At 48.0% G+C, this 16,531-nt stretch overlaps 2 protein-coding genes across 4 annotated transcripts in view; one reads left to right on the top strand and one right to left on the bottom strand.

Annotated features, from left to right (window-relative positions):
- On the bottom strand, window positions 1-2,980 carry TNNC1 (troponin C1, slow skeletal and cardiac type). Its single transcript, XM_045832340.1, has 6 exons — window positions 2,851-2,980; window positions 1,407-1,437; window positions 1,057-1,203; window positions 668-782; window positions 305-441; window positions 1-217 (listed from the first exon to the last, which is right to left on the bottom strand). The coding sequence occupies exons 1-6, from the start codon at window positions 2,872-2,874 to the stop codon at window positions 186-188; spliced, it is 486 nt and encodes a 161-aa protein (XP_045688296.1). The 5' UTR covers window positions 2,875-2,980; the 3' UTR covers window positions 1-185.
- A 1,364-nt stretch (window positions 2,981-4,344) lies between these two features.
- Window positions 4,345-16,531, top strand: part of NISCH (nischarin) — a 33,863-nt gene continuing 21,676 nt past the window's right edge. For 2 of the 3 annotated variants that reach the window (XM_045832047.1, XM_045832049.1), the window contains exons 1-3: window positions 4,345-4,591; window positions 6,733-6,816; window positions 7,742-7,924. In XM_045832047.1, the coding sequence (XP_045688003.1) occupies window positions 4,496-4,591; window positions 6,733-6,816; window positions 7,742-7,924 (363 nt within the window). In that variant the 5' untranslated portion in view covers window positions 4,345-4,495. Of the gene's footprint in view, window positions 4,592-6,732; window positions 6,817-7,741; window positions 7,925-16,531 lie in introns of those variants that run through there. The other variant, XM_045832048.1, reaches the window with a different exon arrangement.

The following is a 16,531-nucleotide window of genomic DNA, read 5'->3' on the forward strand; positions in this document are numbered from 1 at the left end:
TCCAGGGAGCAGAGCTTTATTTGCATTCCCTAGGACAGGGCTGAGGAGGGAGTCAGAGAGGACCCTTGGTCAAGGACATGCCCAGGATCCCATCCTGGAGTCCCAGGCCCCCTGCCCTACCCCAGGGCCCAGCTGGAGTTGGAAGGTAACACATGCAGCTCTGGGGGAAGGTCAAAGGTCGGCATCTACTCCACCCCCTTCATGAACTCCAGGAATTCTGTGGAGAGAAGGGCAAGCGTGGATCAAAACTGGGTCAGAACCTAAAGGGCATGGGCAGCAGGAGATCCAGTGCACCATCCCTCACCATCATAGTCGATGCGGCCGTCATTGTTCTTGTCACCGTCTTTCATGAGCTCCTCAATGTCGTCCTCCGTGATGGTCTCACCCGTAGCCTCAAGCATCACCTTCAGCTCCTCCAGGTCAATGTAGCCATCAGCATTTCTGCAGAGTGTGAGGGCAAGAGAAGTCTCAGAGCCTATGGTGGGGGCCAAGGGGAAGAAGGGTCAGCCCCACCCATGACCCAGGGGGCAGGGCAGAGCCGCTGGGAGATGAGGCATCCCACTCCCCCCTTGCACAGAACAGGGAACTGAGGTCTGGAGATCAGAAGACTGTCCCTTTCCCCAGCTCTGCTAGATTTGGGGTCAGAAGTCAAGGGCCACCCACTCACTTGTCAAACATGCGAAAGAGGTCAGACAGCTCCTCCTCAGATTTCCCTTTACTGTCATCCTTCATGCACCGAACCATCATAACCAGGAACTCATCAAAGTCCACTGTGCCACTGCCTGGGGGTTAGGAGGCATAGCCATTCAAGAGGGATGGTCAGAAAGGCTGGCACCCCCCTTGACCCTAGGCCTCGGTATTCTCACTGCAACTACACACCAATTCCCTGAGGCAAGGTGGTTGTTTTACCCACCTTCATGTATGAGACCATCGAGGCTCAGAGAGACTCAACAGCTACTTCAAGAGCACAGAGTAAAAATTGGCAGAGTCAAGATTCAGGTCCCCAGTGACATGGGGTGCTATGGGCCTGGGGCCTGGCAGGGTAGAGGGGCTTACCATCCTCGTCCACCTCATCGATCATCTCCTGCAGCTCTTCAGGTGTGGGGTTCTGGCCCAGCATCCTCATCACCTTGCCCAGTTCCTTGGTGCTGATGCAGCCATCCTCAGCACCCAGCACAAAGATGTCAAAGGCTGCTTTGAATTCTGTGTCCGATAGGGGAGGGGGAGCAGAGTGGCCAGGGCTCAGCAGCCAGGACCCCAGAAGGCTAGAACCCTGGAGACACCTACCAACCTGCCCACTTCCCTCTGAGACCTCTATGGTCATAGCAAGGGAGACCTCAGGCTCTGGTCTCCAGCCTGGGGTCCTCATGATCCCCCAGCCCTGCCCTGTGTGTTGGGACACTCACCATTTTTCTGCTCTTCTGTCAGCTGCTCTACCTAGAGAGGAAACAAGGTCTCAGGACTCAGGCTCCAGCCGCTGTTGAGGAAACCAACCCATTCCACAGGTAGGATGACTGAACCCAGGAAAAGGCAGGCCATTTCCAGGTCATGGAGCAGAGGCCTCGGTCCTCCCTCCCTGCCCTTAAAGCCCTTCGGTGACCCAGCTAGCCTCACTGAGACTGGGCTCAGGGCCAGGGTGACAGGTGGGCACCCACTCCAGGACTAAGGTGACCCTGAGTAACAATAGTCGGTGACCACTCAATGCCCTACTGGCCGCCCTGTTGAAACCCAAGCTGAGTAGTCCGAGGGACAGCTGTCCCTCAGGTTGGGACAATAAAACCAGTGTGGGGGTAGGTAAAGCCACTCTCTGTAACCTGACCAGGGTGGACACTGGGCTATTTTTAACGGGGGACAGAGTTAAACCTGGTGATTGTTCTGGGGACTCTGGCATGCAGGGGGTGGGGCAGTGTTATCTGCCCCCCTGGCCTGCTAGTGCCTCAGGAGCCAAAATTAGTCCCCAGGCCTGACAGACCTTGTATGGACACGGGCAGAGGGCTGCTCCCCCCAGCTCTATGGATGCCTGCAGGATAGGCACCCCCAGAGCCAGCACTGGGACCACACTCTCGGGGCTGAGAGAGGGGTTCCTTTGGGGACAGCTGTCTGTGCCAGATGTCCTTGTCTGTGGGGCATGGGGAGGTCAGCAAACTAACCCTCCCTGAGATGGAATATCACATGAAGCTCCTCAGTGACCCCAGAAGGCTATAGGAACTTGAGGTGACCATTCTCCAGCCCTAACCCCCAGTTAAGCCACTGAGCCCTGAGCCCCCCATGCCAGATGGGAGTTTCAGCCTCTGTTCCTTCTTCCTGGCTCTCCCCCATACCCAGTCCTACCCTGCCTGCCTCCAACATCAAAGCCCCTTCCCCAGCTCAGGGTTGGCTCTGCAGCCTCCTCCTCATAACCCCTTATCACCCCCTATACATCCTCAGACAGCCCAGGGGCTGGAGAGGGCTGGGGGGATTGTGAATGTGTGAGAAGCAGAATTCGAGGAGCAGAAATGGGTGTGGGGACAAGGAGACAGTGACAGACTCAGAGACAGCTTAGAACTAAAAGATGGAAAGACACCAAGAAAGGCAAAGGTCCAGAGACCAAAGACACAAATGCAGAGAGATATGGCTGAGACAGACTACAGACACTTGGAGACACAGGCAGACATGATGTTGAAAGGTACGACTTCCTCCTCTACTCACTCTGACAGCTCCTCTCCAATCTATACTCCGGAATGCCAGACCCACCACCCACCATCCCCTTGAGGGCCTCTCCTGGGTCCCCACCACTTCCCTGGGGTGACTTTGTCCCACCTCCCATCCTGAACTGACTCCCCAGTGGGCCCACCAATCCCAGTCCCTCACCGCAGCCTTGTAAATGTCATCCATGCTGTCGGCTCAGAGGGCAGGCTGCTGAAGTTGTTTGCCAGGAGGCCCTGGGCTTAAATAGCCCTGCCCAGCTGCATTCCGGGCCCAGCCCACCCCTGCGTGTAGCATCCTCCACCCCCTCCCCCAGCACTGGCAATCTCAGCTGGCCTGAGTCCCTGTGTCCTCTGTCCAGGGCAGGAAGATGTAGAGCTGTAAGGACCAGGTCTCTTTCCCTTTGTTACCCCATGTTTCTCAGGGGACTCTCTGGAAAGTTTTCTTCAATGAATGAAAACATGAACCTAGGAGGACAGGAAGTACAAGTTATGGGGTCCAGGCCAGGCTCCTACACCCAGCTGCCTAACCTCCCATCCAATCAGGGAGGTGGGTGATACCCCCATTTTTCAGATAAGGAAACTGAGGATTCTGGAGAGGTGGCAACTTGCCCAGAGTCTGGCTGACTTGGCAGCCCCCTCCTCAACTTAACTTCTTTGCAGTAGCAGGCGACTGTATGCAAGGAGAGGGTTGGGAGTATAGTGCACTGCTAAGAGAAACCTCTAATGCTAAGTTCGGAGTACAGTGCTGTGGAACTGGTGGAGAAGTCACAGACCCCCTTAGGACAAAGTGGTCTGGTTCCTTCAGCCAGGGGTACCACAGGAGCCACACCCCAGACTTCTCATCTCACCCAAGCAGTACTAGCTCTGGGCTTAGGCCAGCTGCATTCAGTCATCCAGCAAACACATCTACAGATGCCCCATCTATGCCAGATTCTCCCCTTCCCATCCAGCTGAGTTACCACCACCTTCTTCTAGGTCTGGGTCTTCCCCTGGGTTAGGGCTGTCTCTGTGCCTGTGCTTCCCATTCCAACACTACAGTCCCTGGGTTTAGGGACAGTCTGTCACCCCCCACATTTCAAGCTCTAGTAGGACACCATCTGGGAGCCTTGTGCCCAATGACCAGCACACATGCCTTCCTTCCATCTTCACCCTGCTGCCCCATACTGACTTTTCTCTAGATAACCATAATAGCTCCCTGTCTTGCAAGCCAGGACACTTCTTGAATTAACACACTCAATTCTCCAGCAGCCCACATGACAGAGGATATTGAGTCTCGGACAGGTTAACAACTGGCCAGAGTTGCCCTGGGCTCTAAGCACCTCTGGTATCTTCTTCAACCTTCTCGACCTATAGAGAATGAGCCCAGGATCCAGCTGAGGGGACATTATTTTCTCTCTTTTTCAGAGGAGGAAACTGAGGCCGGACGAAGCGGTAACTTGCTACAAGTAGCCAGGGAGGTGACAGGCCTTCTGTCCCCCCTCCCAGGTACCAAATGGTGTGGCCCAAAGCTACCCGCCAAGGGCCTCAGTTTCTCCCTAGCTGCAAAGAGTGCGGCGGGCTACGAAAACCAGGTACAGATTACGCAAGTAGAAAGGCCCGCGAGGTCTGCGCACGCGCGCCAAGAGTAGTTGCTGTCAACAAACGCGCGAGGGGCGGGGCGAAGGCGCGAGGAAGCGGTGGGGCCAAGATGGCGGTGTGGCGCGCGACGGAGGTGGGGCCGGGAGACCGTGGGGACCTGGGGGCGGTGGGACGCTGACCCCGCCCCCTGCTGCTGCTAGTCTGCGCCGGGTGGCCGGGGAGCCCGGAACATGGCGACTGTGGCCCGCAGCTTCGGGCCCGAGCGGGAGGCCGAGCCAGCAAAGGAGGCGCGCGTCGTGGGCTCCGAGCTCGTGGACACATATACGGTGTGCTAAGGGGGCGGACGCCCGAACCGGGGGTGGTGGCTGGAACCCAGAATCCGAGTCGTGGGGGTTGGGGAGGAGGTTTGGGCTCCACGACCAGGGAGGTCTGGGTAAGGGACCAGCAATTTCGCTTGGATAGGAGTGTCTGGGAAAGGGATGTCGGTTGCGTAGGTCCGGGAAGAAACCCAGGGAGAGGTTTTGGGAAGGGGTCCTTGTTCAGGAAAGGATGCTAGGGTTGGGTGGTATCTAGGGATAAAGGGAGTCTGGGGAGGAAGGAGCTTTAGATGTGGAGGAGGCCCCTCTAGATTCTTTAGGCCTGGAGGGGCGCCAGCCAAGGAGGATAAGACAGGGGGTCCAGGAGGAGGGGATTAGGGAAGGGGTGTCTGATGAATGGAATTCGAAGAACCCTGCAGTCCATATAGGAGAGGGAGTAGGGTTTCGATCTGGGGACTTTGGGGTCGCAGTTGAGATTTGCTCCAGAAATGAGGGCGAATTTGGGGTCCTGAGGTCCTGGGGATCAGGCAGAGACAGGAAAGGAGGAGGGATGAATCTCATATACGGGGAATTTGCCGGTGGGGGGGGGGGGTCCCCTCAGGGCTGAAAATGCAAGACCCAGGAATCTGAAGGGTCTTCATGGCTTTGAGAGCACCTTGAGGCAGCAAGCCCCCCCCCCCCCACGCACACTTCAAGACTGTGGGAGAGATGGTGGACAGGAATGGTTTTGGGGGGGATGGGGGGGGGAGGGTGTTGTTCCCGACTGTGATGGAGTTGGACGCCAGGCCTAGGGCCTGATAGGCTTCCTGAGGTGGGGGCTTACTGAGCACCTCCCAGCAACCTGTCCTTTGTTCCCAGAGGGTGGAAGCCTCTGGACCTGCCTTTGCCCCATTACCTTAGCTCTCATTCTAACCCTCCTCAGGAGGGTCATTCCTTCTTTCTTAGGTGAAAGAAGGGGGAGGGAAGCTGCCAGGCTGTGAAGAGGGTCTGAGGGCAGATACTGGAGCAACAGGCCAGCCCTGGAGAAATGGCTGCTTCTATGTGGAGGCATCAGCTCAGTTGATTATTTTCTCCTCTCCCTTCCCTGCTTGCTGCAGAAAGGAGTGGGGCACTAGGACCAGGGGTCCTCCACTAGGTGAGGGTTGAGTTCTCTAAACCAAAGGCTGGCTGGCCATCAACCACAAGCTGCACTGAGCTGGATGGTCAGCCCAAAAGAGCTCTCTTTATTCCACAGTGCTGAGCCCCTCCTCTGAATGGGTAAGAGGAGGTGGGTGATCCCAGGCCTACCCTACCATTTTGTTTCTGGGTATGCTGAGTTGAGTATTATTAATACACCTACCTTTTAATTGAATACTTGCTGCATGTCAGGCCCTGCACAAACCATTTTGCATGCATTACTTTATTTCATTCTTAAACCTATCAGATTTTATGGTGGAGGAACTGAGGCTCAGTGAAAACTTAAGCTCCCAGTCACTTATATAGTGATTCATACGTAAGACACAGCTAGGAAATTTCAAGAGCCAGGTTTTGAACCTAGGTTTTCCTTAATTCCAAGGCCCAGTCCCCTAACCTCTGAGCCATTTTGCTTGATAGTCCGTCACCACTCTCCCCTCCCTCCACCTCTTCCCCATCAGCTTTTTAGTGCTTTGACTCTTGGCTCAGCATTGGAAATCACAGCTATTAACCAGCTGAAAGGATTGGAAAAGGCTTGCTTCCAGGATATAGGCAGGGTCCCTGGGGAAAAATATAGCAGAAAAGCTGGCACTGCCAGACCTGGCCCTCTTCTGCCTCCCTCAGGAGGGTGCCCTTATCTGAGGCTCTGGTTGGATTGGGGTTTGGGTTATCTGGAGAATGGAAGCAAAAAACTAAAGAGATGCTTTGTCATAATAGTCACCTTTTTTGTTCCTCACTGTTGGACAGAACCACAGACTTATCTCATGTGCCTCCCAGATCCAGTGGGTAGGCCATTCAGGAGGCCGAGAGAGTGCCCTGCTGCACAGCAGGAGTCAGGTGCAGAGGCTGGTGGGCAAGGGCAGCCTAACTTTGGCCTGGGGTTGAGAGGGGCTGGGTGTCCCACAGCTATTGCTAGGGGTTGGGGTGGGGCTCTTCTTGTTACTGACTAGGCAAGGACTGACTGTTTTTCCTTTTAGGTTTACATCATCCAGGTCACTGATGGCAACCATGAATGGACAGTCAAGCACCGCTACAGTGACTTCCATGACCTGCATGAAAAGGTAATAAGAGCTGGGGGACCTGTGTCTCAGGGTTTGGGGGCTTTTAGGCCAAGTTCTCATTGTGCCACATATTCGTTTTAGGACAAAACAGACTCCATGCCTGTAGTGTTCTTTAATAAACCAGTTTATTAACTTAACTGGCAAAAAAAACTGGTGGCTCCTGGGAGTTCAGCCCTAGCATGAGATAGTGCACAAGGAACATATTTGAACTTCAGTTTTGTATTTGTTTTTTGTTTTGTTTTAAAGAGAGGAAGAGAAATATAAATGTGTGAAAGATACTTCAATAGGTTGCCTTTTGCATGGCCCCAACTGGGGACCTGTCCTACAACCCAGGCATGTGCCCTGACTGGGAATCAAACCAGTGACCCCATGGTTTGCAGACCGGCATTCAGTTTACTAAGCCAAATCAGCCAGGGCTGAACTCAGTTTTAAGATTGCCAGTTCTAGCTTGAATATGAGATGCTGGGACAGTTTCCTGAGGAGGGAACAGATTTGAACTTGGTTGACCTGCCTATAGCTGTTCCATAGCCTATACTTTAAAACTGGCTGTGATTCCATTTCTTTCTTTGCTCTTAGAAAGAGATGCCTTTTTCTGGTTCATTTGCATCCTGAATGTTTTAAAGACAGGCCACTGCCCTGAGTGGTTTCCCTTCTTGTTTGGAGAAAATGGTGATTTTTAGATACCTAGAGGTCTCCTTTTCTAAATGTCTCCAGATGGAGCTTCCCATCTGGAATTGTGTTGGTATTTCTAATACTGACTGAACTTGATAAGGCCAAACCCAGATGCACCAGTTTGATCACTAATCCTGGTACAGCTGCTACAAGCAGCTGGGGAAGTCATGTCAGGCATCAGGCTGCTTCCCTTGGTCTTGCACAATCACAGAGTCTCTTGGTCTGTGGTTAACATGCTTATGTTTTCTTACAGCTTGTTGCAGAGAAGAAGATTGATAAAAATCTGCTTCCACCCAAAAAAATAATTGGGAAAAACTCGAGAAGCTTGGTGGAAAAGAGGGAGAAGGATTTGGAGGTCTACCTCCAGACACTCCTGGCCACCTTCCCTGGTGTGGCCCCCAGAGTGCTGGCCCACTTCTTGCATTTTCAGTTCTATGTAAGTTCCTCTCAGGTCTTCTCTTTTGCCTGCAATCCCACAACCACCCAAGCTCAAGGTAGCAAACCAGTATAGACCTTATCTTGGAGGAAAGATGGGCTGGAGTTTGATCCTGAGGTTGGAAGATGGAGGAACATTACTTGTGGGGACGGTGTGGGCAGTAGCATGTTTATTGACAGATTTGCCTTACATTAGAGGGACTATAACTACAGAGAGGCTTTCTTCCACCATAGGGCATTTTGGTTAGCAAAAATGGTCTGTGGTTCTTTAAGCTAGGTTTCCATCCACATGGATGGGGGTACATTAGAAACAACTAACACCTGACATGGACTAATGTTGAGTAGTTGGTTCACAGCTCAAGACTCAGGGATCAGTTTGTGTTGGCAGAATTGCCACCTTGAGGCATTGTTGAGGTGTGAGTGAGGGTGGATAACTTACTTTGATGGGGGTGTATGTAGTAGAGCAGCTCGGCACTCGTTTCTGGATAAAGGAGCAGCTTTCAGGGGCTGCTGGTGACAGGATGAGCTGGCAAACTTCAAGGAGGAAAGTTTGGTGGTCTGAAACCAAAACATTAAAAACAACCATTCCACATTTTTGTATTGATTTGAGAGAGAGAGGAAGCGGGGGGGGGGGGGGCACCGATCTGTTGCTCCACTTATCTGTGCATTCATTGGTTGATTCTTGTATGTGCCACGACTGGGGATTGAACTGCATTGTTGACGTATCAGGACAATTCTCTAACCAACTGAACTACCTAGCCAGGACACAATTTCACTTCTTAGAATTTATTCTTAGGAAAAAAGTTAGGAAACTATAGAAAGGATTTAGGTAGTCATTCCAGGATTGTAACAAAATACTGAAAAATAAAAGTCCAACATGATGTGATTAAAAAAAGAAAGAAGTATAACCAGATCTTTGCATATTCTGCTAGAAAAATGATGGTGTAGCAATGAATTTGTTAACATAGGAAAATAAATATATTACTATATAAAAAGAGCAAGCTGTAAAACAATATGTATAGCAGGGGTATCCAACCTTTTGGCATTTTGGGGCCATACTGGAAGAAGAGTTGTCTTGGGTTATACATTAAATATGTTACAGCATGTAATCACAAAAAAAAAATGTTTTAAGTAAATTTACAGTTTTGTATTGGACCACATTCATAGCCATCCTGAGCCACATGTGGCCCATGGGCTGCAGGTTGGACACCCCTGATATAGAGTATAGTCCCATTGTATTAAAAAAGATTTTATATTTGTCTAGGAAAATTCTAGGTTATACACCAAAATAGTAGTAGTAGTTATTTCTGGGTGATAGATTTTTTATTATTATGATTACTTTTCATCCTCGTTTGAGGACATGCTTATTGATTTTAGAGAGAGGGGGAAGGGAGGGAGAGAGAAATGGAGAGAAACACTGATTGGTTGCCTCTCACATGCGCCCTGACCCAGGACTGAACCTGCAACCCAGGCCTGTGCCCTCACTGGGAATGGAACCCATGACCTTTCAGTCTACCGGCCAACATCCCAACTAACTGAGCCACACTGGCCAGGGCAGAGTGATAGATTTTTTTATTTTTTACATTTAATTATTTTCCCTTTATGTCATAAAGATAGGAAAGAATCCACTCCTTTTTTAGGCTCACCTTTTAGGAAGGGACTCATGGGTTTGTGTTCTTAAAGGTCCAAACATGTTTAAAGCACAAGTTTTCTTGTAAGCAGCAGTTTCCTGGTGTAGATATTTTTTTACATTTCCTTTCCTTATGTGAGAAAAAATGCACGAGTCTTTCAGGCAAACTTTACAGGTTAGTATTTTAGGGAAGACTGTACTTTATGGGCACAATAAGAAGGAACATAACTAACTTAAAAACGGAAAACACCCACAACTGCCAGAAAATCACCCAGAAACACATCTAGAACTGTATGAAAGCCTGACAACCAGGAATATAAATAAGCTATATTCATCCAGGCAGGGAGGAGGGGTAAAAACATGGAGGAGGGGTGGAGAGGACTTGGGTAGCGGAGCAAGCCAGGGCAGGAGAGGGAGCCAGTGGAACAGGCAGCCCCACATTCACGCGTGGTGGATAAAAATCAGGGAAACACCTTGTAAAGGAGTGAGCCCAGCCCCAGGCCAGACCACACAGCCCAGGACTCCAGCACTGGGAAAAGAAAGCCTCATAACTTCTGGTTATAAACCCAGTGGGAGTTGGGGTGATGGAAGAAATTGCTGGTTTCTCAGGTGAGTCCAGAACGTATGCAAACCCACTCACCCTGGGGATCACAACTAGGACAGCAGCTGAAGGGACACCAGTCACACATGGGATGTGGGTGAAGTGACTGGAAACGGGGCAAGGGCTGGGCAAGCCCCAGAAGTCAACCAGCAGCTGCATTGTCCCCTCTTTGACTCTTCCCACACACATACAGAGCCGTGGTTGCCCTGCCCTGGCAAATACCCAAGGCTCTGCCCCATACAACTTAACAGGTGCACTTAAACGTAATCTGAGTGACTCTACCTAGTACACAGATTCGGAGGATGCCAAAATCAGGGGACAAAGAAATATGGCCCAAATGAAGGAACAGAGCAGAAACCCAGAAAAAGAACTAAGAGATTTAGAGACAGCCAACCTATCAGAACAGGAGAGTTTAAAGAAGACTCTGGGGCATCTCCAGAAGAGCCAATATCTGAATCATAGGGATACCAGAAGGAGAGGAGGAAGAGCAAGAAATCGAAAACTTATTTGAAAAAATAATGAAAGAAAACATCCCCAGTATGACACACAAATCCAGGAAACTCAGAGAGTCCCAGTTGGCCCCAAAGAGCATACCAAGACACATCATAATGAAAATGCCAAAGGTTAAAGATAAAGAATCTTGAAAGCAGCAAGAGGAAGGCAGAGAGTTACCTACAAAGGAATTCCCATAAGACTGTCAGCTGATTTCTTAAACTGCAGGCAAGAAGTATTCAAAGTGATGAGAAGCAAGGACCTACAACCTAGATTACTCTATCAGGCAAAGCTATCATTTAGAATGGAAGGGCAGATAAGGTGCTTCCCAGACAAGGTAAAGTTAAAGGAGTTCATCATCACTAAACCCTTATTATTTGAAATATTAAAGGGACTAATTTAGGAAAAAGAAGATCAAAACTGTGAGCATTAAAATGACAAACAGCTATCAACAACTGAATCTAAAAAACAGACTAAGCAAACAGAAGAGGAATCATAGATACAGAAATCACTTGGAAGGGTTATCAGCTGGGAGAGGGAAGGGGAGAATGAGGGAAAAGGTATAGGCATTTAGAAGCATAATCAATAGGTACAAAATGGATAGAAGGATGTTAAGAGCAGTACAGACAATGGAGAAGCCAAAGAACTTACATGCACAACCCATGGACATGAACTAGGGGAAGATTGCAGGAGGGAAGGGATCAGGTGGAAGGGGACAAGGGGAAAAATTGGAACAACTATAATAGCATAGTTAATAAAATATACTTTAAAAAAGTGCACTTTTTGAAGCTTTGATTAGCTATATTAAGGACAAAGCTTGATAAGCAGCCTTTCAAATGTATGATTCATTGCTTATACCTTGGGTCTTTGAGGAGGTAGTCTCTCCAGATTCCTCAGGTTTTCTCATTTCTGAGCATGGAAAGGCCTGCACTTCTCTTTGGAGATCTGTTTGCCTGAGATGGGCTTGGGGTTGGCCCACATGTATGGTTGTGGCTTTGTTCATGCTCTACTGCTTGGAGCAGTGTGGACATATTTAAAATTACTGTTATCAAACAGGCCCCTGGGTTATATAAATCCAAGAAGTTAAAAAAGTAATTGACCCTTCACTGAATTAAATAAAGGTTTGTCTCTCTTGGCACTGTTGACATTTAGGGCTGGGTAATTGTTGTAGGGGCTGTTCTGTGCATTGTATAACAGCATCTCCAGCCTCCATCCACCAGATGCCAGTAGCACCTCACCCGCCCAGTTAATTACAGCCAAAAAATGTCTGCAGACTTTGCCACATATCCCCCTGAAGGGCAAAATTACACCAGATCTGGAACCGCTAGATTAGATCCTCAAATGAGTTTGAACAAACGGGCTAGAGATTTGTCAACCTTTTTTATAGACTGGGAGCTCTTAGAGAATGTTTCTCTTAACCTCTGTCCCATTTGTGTCCTCTGAAATTGTTCCCAACATGCCCTACCTCTTGTGGGACTGACATTGGACAGGGTGGACCCAGGGAATTTTTATTAGGCTGAGGTGTGGGTTTTGTTGGGGTTTTTTTTTAATTGAAATAGAATTCACATACCAAAAAAAGTTCATTCTTTTAAAGTGTACAGTTCCCTGGTTTTTAGTATATTCACAGGCTGTGCATCTATCACCACTAATTCCAGAACATTCATCCCCCAAAAAGGAACTTTGTACCATTAGCAATCATTTTCCATCCTGCCCTGCCCCTAGCAATCACTAACCTACTTTCTATCTCCATGGATTCATATAAATGGAATCATACAGTATATGGCCTTTGTGACTGGCTTCTTTCACTTAGTGTGATGTTTTCAAGGTCCTTTCATATTGTAGCATAAATCAGTACTTCGGCCCTTTTTAGACTGAATAGTCTACTGTTTGGATATATCACATTTTGTTTATCCGATCATCACTTGATAAGTAGATTATTTTCACTTTGGGGCTATTATGAATAATGCTGCTATAACCATGTAGAAATTTATGTGTGGACATGTTTTAGTTTCTGTTGAAAGTAGAATTACTGACTCATATGGTAACTATTTGAGAAACTGCCAATTTTTTTTCATAGCAGCTGCATCATTTTGCATTCTTACCAGCAATGTATACATTCTGAATCACTTCACATCTTTGCCAACCCTTGTTACTGTTCTTTTTTTTTTTTTATAGCCATTGTAATGGGTATAAAGTGGTATCTCGTAGTTTTGATTTGTGCTTGCCTAATGACTAATGATGTTGAGCCTTTCTTCATGTATTTATTGGTCATTGACATATCTTTGGAAAAATGTATTCAAATCCTTTGCACTTCTAAAAGTTAGGTTATCTGTCTTTTTGTTGTTGAGTTGTAATTCTTTGTTTTAAATATTTTATTGATTTATTTTTAGAGAGAAGTGAAGGGAGGGAGGGAGAAAGAGAGGAAAAGAAACATTGATCTGTCAGAGACACATTGATTCATTGCCTCTCACATGCCCCCAACTGGGGATTGAATACACAACCCAGGCATGTGCCCTGACTGGGAATCAATCTGGCCAGCCTTTCAGTTTGCAGAACAACACTCTACCCACTGATCCACATTAGCCAGGGTGAGCTGTAATTCTTGATATATTTTGGATAGTAGACCCTTACCAGAAATGTGATATACAAATATTTTCTCCCATTATGTGGATTGTTTTTTCGTTTTCTTGATAGTGTCCTTTGAAACAAAAGTTTAGATTTTGGTAAAGTTCTTTTTTTTTTTTTTTTCAGATTTTATTTATTTAGAGAGGGAAGGGAGGGAGATAGAGAGAGGGAAACTTCAATGCGCAGTTGCTGTGGGCTCTGGCCTACAACCCAGGCATGTGCCCTGACTGGGAATCGAACCTGCGACACTTTGGTTCACAGCCCACGCTCAGTCCACTGAGCTACGCCAGCCAGGGGGTAAAGTTCATTTTATCTTTTCTTTTTTCCGTTGATGTCATACCTTACCTAATCCAAGGTTACAAAGATGTACAACTGTGCTTTCTCCTACAAATTGTATTGTTTCAGCTTTCGTGTTTAGGTCTTTGATCCATTGTGAGTAGTATATAGTGTGAGTTAGGAGTCCAACTTCATTCTTTTGCAGGACATATTTTAATGGCAAGGAAATAGAGCACTTCTGCTTTCCCAGCCAACTCTGACTGAGATGGAGAATCTGGGGTCTGGTGCAGCCCTGGGCCTGTTGCTATGCTTTCTCTTCAGATAGCTGTGTCCCCATACTCCTAGACCCACGGTGACAGACCTCATCCCAGAACCCTATAGAGCAGAGGTTTTCAAATTCAGTAAAGTAGAATCCCAGGGAGAATTCCAGCATTCCCTTTTGGGGGAGGCTTTCTAACTGTGGACTTGAGAGGCAGGCAAAGCGAAGTTTATCTCTCAATCCAGCTGCTTCCAAGTCAGGCATCTAACCTTTCTATGCCCCAGTTCCTCTTTTGTGAGCTGGAGAGTGATGACCTTGGCTCTTGAGGATTTTAGGAGATGGCACAGTGAAGGTAGAGGACCTGAAAAACCGATGGCCCGTGGCAGGGCACACCAGCTGCTAGCCAGTATGGCCTGTCCTGGTAAGGAAAGGGCCTCTGTTCCTTTCAGTGGTGGCACCTATATTATTTTCTTATTTTAAAGCCAGTTGGCTAGAACAAAGACACTTTTTGAAAATTGAAATCAGGAGCTATGATGGAACTGTTATCTTTGCATTAGCCCTTAGCATTCACATCCATCATTTGTTTTAGTTGCAAAGCACTAAGGCTATAAATGGTAACATTTCTTTGCTACTTAGTCTTGGAGCTCTCTTCAGTCAGTTTAGGCTCAAATCCCTCAATGGGAAATTTTTACTACTTCATTCCTGCTAGAATGCCTCATCACAGACAGGAAAGTTAGACAGTGATACAGACACGTGTGTGTGTACCACACAGTGATGTGTAACTGAGCCCTTCGTTATGCCCCATTGAGTGCACAGCTCATGCATGTGCCACATGGAGGCATCGTGCAGCCTGGGGGTATGCATTGAGTGCAGGCGTGTGTGTGCAGTAGGGTGCAGCTGGTTGTGGGGATCCTGTGTGCACAGACATGCTCACTCAGCATGGTAGCCGCAGAGCCACAGCCCCACTAGTCTATGGCATGTTTGCATGCAGCTCACACTGCTGCCCAAGGCTGCACAACAGCACGTGGTCTTGGCAGGAACCTGATCAATTGGTCTATAATACATTTGGGGGTGGGTGTTACAGTTTTAAACACAGCTAATAATATTTTTTAAATAGTTTATTTACTTATTTTTAGAGAGGGAAGGGAAGGAGAAAGAGAGAGAGAGAGAAACTTCAATGTGCAGTTGTTGGGGCTGTGGCCTGCAACCCAGGCATGTGCCCTGACTGGGAATCGAACCTGCGATGCTTTGGTTTGCAGCTGGCGCTCAATCCACTGAGCTACGCCAGCCAGGGCTAGCTAATAATATTTTTAAGTGAAATTTTTATTGAGGTAGAAAGAATGTCTTTAAAAAAAATACATTTCAATTCAGACATTTGTGGCACCCTGAAGCACTTCCAGTCCCTTCAGCACAGGTTGGGTGGGGATGTGGGACAGGGAGTCCCTTGCCCCTGGGAGACCACTTAGGAGCCCCAGAATGAGTAACGGCGGGGAGGGGCTTGGAGCTGTTCAGGACTCAAGGCCTTCCAGGCTGCAGGGGGAATGGGAAGGTACAGATCTGGAGACAGGGCTTGGCTCTCAACTGTTGGTAGAGAAAGGAGCCTTTCGATTCAAGCTCTTCCTAATCTTCAGTTCTTCACAGCAGCCGTGGAAAATGTAAAGATGTAATTGAGTTTAAATTGTTGCAAGAAACTAAAGCTGAACTCCAATGTGAACTGACAGCCTCTCTCCTCTCTAGCTGAGGCACCCCTGCTTGGAGCCTGCCCCCGGCCCTCTGATGGCTCTTTACATTCAACCCTGCATCTTTCCAGACTGTGAGCCCCTTAATGCTGGGGCTGTGTTTTCTCACTTTTTTCTTCTTTGGCTTTTTGTCTATTTGTTGGGGAGGATGGGTGGATCTCCAAGTTATTCTCACATTACATGTAAACTGGATTTCATGCAAATTAAAAAAATAAACACATTTTTAGAAGATACCATAAAGCACTAAAAGAAAACATTAGAAAAATATTTGTATAATCTTTGGGTTGGGGAAGAGGACCCAGAATTCACAAAGAAAAAAATCACACATTAAACAACACAAAAGTGAAAAACCACCATAAGCAAAGGGAAAAGTCATACACAGACGGGGGAAGATATTTGCAGCATATGTATGCAAGGTAAGAAAAAGACAAACAAGCCAAAGAGAAGGGGAAAAAAAAGAAAGGAAAAGGACACCCTGTCTCCTGTAACCTGGTGCTTTTCGAGTCTTGTAAACACATGACTTGCATATCCTGGTGGCAGAGATGTTCCTGAGAGTTAGGAAGGCAATTGTGCAACCTCCATCTGGACCTGTTTATTAAAAAAGTCCTGTTGGCTGCTATCTGTCAGTTAGTTAAAATTCTTAACTTTAGGATGTGGGGCTGAGGACCCAGGGGCCCTGCCGACCCCACGATTATACCACTAAAGTGCTACAGCCATTGGTTGTATACTGAGAGGCTTCATGGCCGAGTTCTTGGGTATGTGGCTTTGCTACTTTCCAGCTACATAGAACTGGAGAATTACAACACTTCTCAGCTCAGTTTACTCATCTGAGAAACAGGTTCCCAAATGATGTCTTCTCACATAGGGCGTTGGTAGGATTGGGTGAGCCACCACATCGTGAGTACTCAGGCCATTGCCCATCATGAATTAGGACCTCAGAACTTGACTGAAGACTTGTCCTTGTCATGCTTCGGCCTCCGTCATAA

Source organism: Phyllostomus hastatus, unplaced genomic scaffold (genome assembly GCF_019186645.2).
Source record: "Phyllostomus hastatus isolate PE091 unplaced genomic scaffold, TTU_PhHast_1.1 phas_contig_16, whole genome shotgun sequence".
In the NCBI taxonomy this organism is placed as follows: domain Eukaryota; kingdom Metazoa; phylum Chordata; class Mammalia; order Chiroptera; family Phyllostomidae; genus Phyllostomus; species Phyllostomus hastatus.